Consider the following 6,445-nt stretch of genomic DNA (forward strand, 5'->3'; position numbering starts at 1 on the left):
TGTAGGCGTGTGATCTCCTTTCTGCATACTACCTGTATATACCTCGATCTTCTGTGTTTTTATCTATTCATAAGAAGAATATGGATCAGTGCAGTGGTCCCTCTGAGACTGGGCCTGGCCTCATTTCAATAAGTCCTAAATTATGCAGGATCCGTAATGAGTGTGTGCAGAAGAAGCCTTCTCGATATGTGCACATGGAGGTGCTAAACACATTATATTTGCCCCGGGGACATTTTTCATGACAGTTTAATCAGACTAGTTGCAAATGAGAGAAGTACTTGTCCTGTCTCTAGATGTTTCACAGTCTCAGGGAGTTTAATAAATCACCCAGCAGGTGTGTGTGTGTGTGTGTGTGTGTGTGTGTGTGTGTGTGTGTGTGTGTGTGTGTGTGTGTGTGTTCGCAAGTAAGTTTTAACTTCTATTACTGTAATTAGAGGTTGATCAAAAGTGGATTTTGCAGATACAGGTGTCTAAGGTGGGAAAACAGGCCAGAAACCCAATGAATCGGATGATAGTTAATATATGAATGAAACATTTCCACTCAGTGCAAAACTTTATTACACATTTAACAATAATGACTTAAAGGGTTAGTTCACCCAAAAATGAAAATGATGTCATTAATGACTCACCCTCATGCCGTTCCAAACCCGTAAGACCTCCGTTCATCTTCAGAACACAGTTTAAGATATTTCAGATTTAGTCCGAGAGCTTTCTGTCCCTCCATTGAAAATGTTTGTACGGTATACTGTCCATGTCCAGAAAGGTAATAAAAACATCATCAAAGTAGTCCATGTGACATCAGTGGGTTAGTTAGAAGTTTTTGAAGCATTGAAAATACATTTTGGTCCAAAAATAACAAAAACTACGACTTTATTCAGCATTGTCTTCTCTTCCGGGTCTGTTGTCAATCCGGGTTCACGACTCCGCAGTGACGCTGCTGACGTGTTATCTGGTGCGCCCGAGCTTTGTTCACAGTCTGAAGGAGACACACGCTGTATTCAAGCTATTCTACATTGTTTGTATTTTGGTATTGCTATATTTTTTAAAATGGTGCGTAAGTGTGCATGTCGCGGATGTCCTAATCGCCAAAAACAACGATGTAAATGTGCATTACCATCGCAGACAGATGAAAGGATTCAATGGAATCAATTCAGTGGAATCAATTCAATGGAAAGGATTCCGGAAGAGTGCTGAATAAAGCAAAATGCTGAATAAAGTCGTAGTTTTTGTTATTTATGGACCAAAATGTATTTTTGATGCTTCAAAAACTTCTAACTAACCCACTGATGTCACATGGACTACTTTGATGATGTTTTTATTACCTTTCTGGACATGGACAGTCATGCATTTATTTGATCAAAAGTACAGTAAAAACTGCAATATTGTGAAATATTATTAAAATTTAAAATAACTCTTATTTTAAAATATTTTAAACTGTGATTTTTTTTTTTCTTTGATGGCAAAGTGTCACATGATCCTTCAGAAATCATTCTAATATGTTGCTCAAGAAGCATTTATTATTATCAGTGTTGTTTAATATTTTTGACGAAACCGTGATACATTTTTTTTCAGGATTCTTGAATGAATAGTAAGTATTAAAAAAGCATTTTATTTGAATAGAAATCTTTTGTAACATTATAAATGTTTTCACTGTCACTTTTTTGATTAATTTTATGCATCCTTGAACAGTAATATCAATATCTGTCATCTACTGACCCCAAAGTTTTGACCGGGAGTGTATACATTCAAATTGAACTGAAACACCTAAAATAACATAAACTGCAAATAAATTAAAATAAAGCATGAGATACAAAATGAAGCAAGTAACACTCTAACAACCGTCGGCTACCAAAAATCAACTGTCAGCACCAAACGATCTGTTGAACTGATATGTTGGTTAACTCTAATAACATTTCTCTATGTCTCTTTGTATTTTTCAGGTCTTCGTAAATGAAAGCGTGTCCTGAAGAGGAGCCGTTCTGGACATCCCTCCTCTCTGCCTCTCCTCTGTTTAAAACACTTGCCTAATTCATCCTAAATCAGCCCCTTCTAGTTTGGAAGAAGTGTTGAAGATTCCCAGCTCTGGACAAAACACAGTTGCTCCATCAGATGCTCTGGAACATTGTTCCAGCCGCCTCATTTAGACGTTCTTACAAGTGGCTGTAAAGCATATCTAAACAAAAAGGTCCTGTATTTTGACCGGTGTTGTGTGCGGTCCGTGCATTGAGTTATTTGGAGGGATTTCAGATGTTCACAGAGTTCCAGTTGTGTTTGTGTATGTGAGAGGGCCATTGTGTGCTATTTACCTTCACACAGGATTTGCACAGTAAAACAGAGGAGGGAGCCGAGAGGAGGACAGAGGGTGCGGCCGGAAAATATAAGACAAAGCGGGCTAAACTCCTGTGGTAGTCAAAAATAGAAGCAAAGGAAGCATAAATATAAATACAAGAAAGAATTAGAGCTGTTCTGAAAATTGTTTTATGTCATAGTGTAATGTATGATTCTCATGGCTCACTGTCAGATTCACTTGTAGTTTTTTGTTCTAGTCTTATTCAGTGATCCCAAAATCACATGTATTTAGACACTCAAATCACACTAAACAATGTATGAATGTCATGACATTAGATCAAATATAGGTAATTGGGGGTTCAGAGGGGTCTGTATCGAACACTCGGGTTCTTGACTCAATATTAAAGAACGCTTTATGCCAGAAAGGTTTTATAACACTCTTAAAAAGTGTCTCCCCCACCCAAGGGAACGCAATTTCGCCTCAATAATGTGGGTTATGTAATCAGATTACTTTTTCAAGTAACTAGTAAAGTAACACATTACTTCCGATTTACTTTTTCAAATAATTAATGCAAGGGAACACGGTTTCGCCTCAGTAACGTGGGTTATGTAATCAGATTACTTTTTCAAGTAACTAGTAAAGTAACACATTACTTCCGATTTACTTTTTCAAATACGTAACGCAAGGGAACACAGTTTCGCCTCAGTAACGTGGGTTATGTAATCAGATTACTTTTTCAAGTAACTAGTAAAGTAACACATTACTTCCGATTTACTTTTTCAAATAATTAATGCAAGGGAACACGGTTTCGCCTCAGTAATGCGGGTTACGTAACTGGATTACTTTTTTCAAGTAACTAGTAAAGTAACACATTACTTCTGATTTACTTTTTCAAATAAATTACGCAAGGGAACGCGGTTTCACCTCAGTAACACGGATTATCATAAAGTAACTGGTAAAGTAATACTATTTCTGAGTTACTTTTTCAAATAAGTAATTCAAGTTACTTTGTTTTCCCATTTATTGACTGACACCTCTCTTGTCCCCATGTTGACAGAAATCAGGAGCAAGTGTATTCCTCAAAATGAATAAAAACAGTGAAATGCAAACGCAGAATATTGCGAAAACCTGCAATAATTAAATGTTAAATAACAAAAATATACTCAATGTATATTTATGAATCTCACTGTATTACCCAAAGTCTTTGCTGCTGACCTTCAGTGATCCAATTCAACCACACTAATAGGGAAAAACGTTTGGTGTGAAAGGACCTTTGCCAAAAATAGAACTTTTTTTGTTATTTAAAAAACAAACAAGCCATTCTAGCTCATGAGAAAAAGTAACGTAAACATTATGCAAAATGTAACTAATGCAATTAGTTACTTTATTAGGGAGAAATGCAAAAAGTTTTCCCTGTGAAAAACACCTTCTGGAACCTTTATTTTTTAAGAGTGTATAAGGAGAAATGTCTTAAATTACTTCATAATACTTGCATGTTTGATGGGATATTTAAATTTTTTCCTAGTGATATATGTTTTAGCTGTTTAATTCATAACGAACGGTTTAAATAATTCAGAATTTAATTGAAATAAAAAAAAATGATTTTAATTCAGAAGAAGTTAATTCAAACCAAATCCATAAAATGATTTCATGATAAGAACCCCTAAAAGGTTCTATATGCACCTGACAGAATCCTTTCTATAGTAGTTTCTATATAGAACCTGTTCTTCTAAGTGTAACTGAAAATCACCTTGCTGAAGTGGTTCATTTGTTTGCAGATGCTTCTTGGTTTAATATTTTGTATCTAATGCAATGAAATTTGTGCATTTTAAGTGTGACTTAAGCGTTCAAACATTTTGGGGTCACTGTACATGCCTGTCAGTATTTTTAATGTTAATAATCATCATTTATTGCACAATGTATTTGTATAATCAGCCTTTAGGTCTAACAGACTAGTTTGGGCATCCTCCAGTCATCAGTACAATATACTACATAACCTCATGCTATTGTTTTTCCTTATTATTATAGGACTGGCTGATATTATGAAACAGATAGTGGCTCTTTCATTTGAATGGTGCTTGTAATCAAATATCAGTTGTTTGTGAACAAATCGTCAGCATGTCTTTATATGAATATGACAACGGTTGAGTGGCTGTCAATGTCTTTCACTGTAGATGCAGAGCTACTGTAACTGTTTACTGGAAACATAAACCTCAAAGCACAATGACCGATCTGACATGCAACGTTACATGTATCATAGTGTGTATGACACGTTTTGAAGAGAGGGGCTTTGTTTTTCTTTCCAAAATGAGATGTGAAGGGCAAAGGTCAGTATGAACAAGATTTTCTAACTTTCATAATTACATGGTTGAGTTGCTTGTAATCCCAGATGTTTCATATCACGAGATTTGTGTACTGTATTGACAACATTTTGGGTTCTTGTGGCCTGATGGTAAAGGAGTAGTTCACCATTGCTCTTACCTGTATGTCTTTAGTTTTCTCCTGGAAGTGCAAAAGGAGAACTTTTGAAGAATGCTCACGTTGCTCTTTTCCATATGATTAATAAGTTCCGCTATTTGTGCTTTTGTCGTATGGAAAAGAGCAGCGTGAACATTCTGCAGAATATCTTGTTTTGTGTTAAATCAAAGTTGTGAAACAAAATGAGGCTGAGTAAATGATGACAGTTTTAAACATTGCAAGAGTTTAGGGGAAGCTTTTTTTTTTTTTTTGTAGCATTTATTTGATGAATTTATGTAACACTTCCATCTTAATAATTTCGGCTTGCTGTAATCTTGCACAGTGTTCTGTTAGATCATCATATTCATGGATCTATTCTGCCCCCTAGTGTTTCTTGTCCTTCTGCACACAGCATCTCAACTCTTGAGAACAGGAAAATTGCATTTTATACCACTCTCTGAAAATATCCATGTACATTTGTAATTGTAGATTTTAGGATATTGAATATAAGCCAGCAATGATAGTCTGCGGCATAAGTGTTATAATGAGAAAAGGAATGATATAGATTTATCACACCTTTTCCCCTCATCTTCATTGCTCTCTCTTTTAACAGGTGTTTTTAAGTGCTTTTTGTAACTCTTTCCTGTGTTTGGTCTCCATAGTCCTACATTGACTGCCTGTCCATCAACACGTGTTTGCTGACCACAGTGTAAATAGATGATTGTTAATAAAAGTCTGCTTTTCATCTACTGATCACAGCTCTTGTTTTTGTTACTCTGTGTTGTTAAAGGGTTAATCCACCCAAAAATGAAAATAATGTCATTTATTACTCACCCTCATGTTGTTCCTCGCCCGTAAGAAGTTTGTTCATCTTCAGAAGACAAATTAAGATATTTTTGATGAAATCCGATGGCTCAGTGATGCCTGCATAGCCAGCAATGACATTTCCTCTCTCGAGATCCATTAATGTACTAAAAACATATTTAAATCAGTTCATGTGAGTACAGTGGTTCAATATTAATATTATAAAGCGACAGGAATATTTTTGGTGCGCCAAAAAAACAAAATAACGACTTATTTAGTGATGGCCGATTTCAAAACACTGCTTCATGAAGATTCGGAGCGTTATGAAGCTTTTGTGTCGAATCATGACTCGGATCGTGTGTCAAACTGCTGAAATCACGTGACTTTGGCGCTCCGAACCACTGATTCGACACAAAATATTCATAATGCTCCGAAGCTCTTAGAAGCTTTTCAATGTTGTTTGATGACCTAGGACACTTTGCAATACATATGTAATTTCTATAATTTTTTTTTTTTTTAAACCTGATATAGTTGTTAATGAATTACTAATGTTGGATATGAGTAAAATCCATTTTGTTTATTGATTTGCATGTTATCCTCTTTAACAAACTTTAGACTTGGAATTATCCAAACCAGATGTTCATTAACTCACCTTTATGCCATCCCAAATGCTAAAAAAATATCTGTTTTCTAATCATTTTGTGTTTCCCCCTGTGTGCCCCCCAACACAGCAAACAAATAAAATGGATGTGATTTGTGAATTTATGTTGTGCTTTGGTGTATGTTATGATTGTGTTGTCAATCACTGCAGGAGAAAATCACACAGCAAACAAACTAAATATTACAAAATGGTTAAAGAATTACAGAAATTTGATTCATTTTAAGATTTCAAAG

General features: G+C 35.3%; 1 protein-coding gene across 3 annotated transcripts in view; it reads left to right on the forward strand.

Moving 5' to 3' along the window:
• Nucleotides 1–5,654, forward strand: part of nkain4 (sodium/potassium transporting ATPase interacting 4) — a 103,195-nt gene extending 97,541 nt beyond the window's left edge. The window contains exons 7-8 of one of the 3 annotated variants that reach the window (XM_067372468.1): nucleotides 1,573–1,588; nucleotides 1,941–5,654. In XM_067372468.1, coding sequence (XP_067228569.1) covers nucleotides 1,573–1,585 — 13 coding nt within the window. In that variant the 3' untranslated portion in view covers nucleotides 1,586–1,588; nucleotides 1,941–5,654. The remainder of the gene's footprint in view (nucleotides 1–1,572; nucleotides 1,589–1,940) is intronic. The other 2 variants (XM_067372470.1, XM_067372469.1) reach the window with 2 other exon arrangements.
• Nucleotides 5,655–6,445: the final 791 nt, after the last annotated feature.

Source organism: Chanodichthys erythropterus, chromosome 20 (assembly GCF_024489055.1).
Source record: "Chanodichthys erythropterus isolate Z2021 chromosome 20, ASM2448905v1, whole genome shotgun sequence".
Lineage (NCBI taxonomy): Eukaryota > Metazoa > Chordata > Actinopteri > Cypriniformes > Xenocyprididae > Chanodichthys > Chanodichthys erythropterus.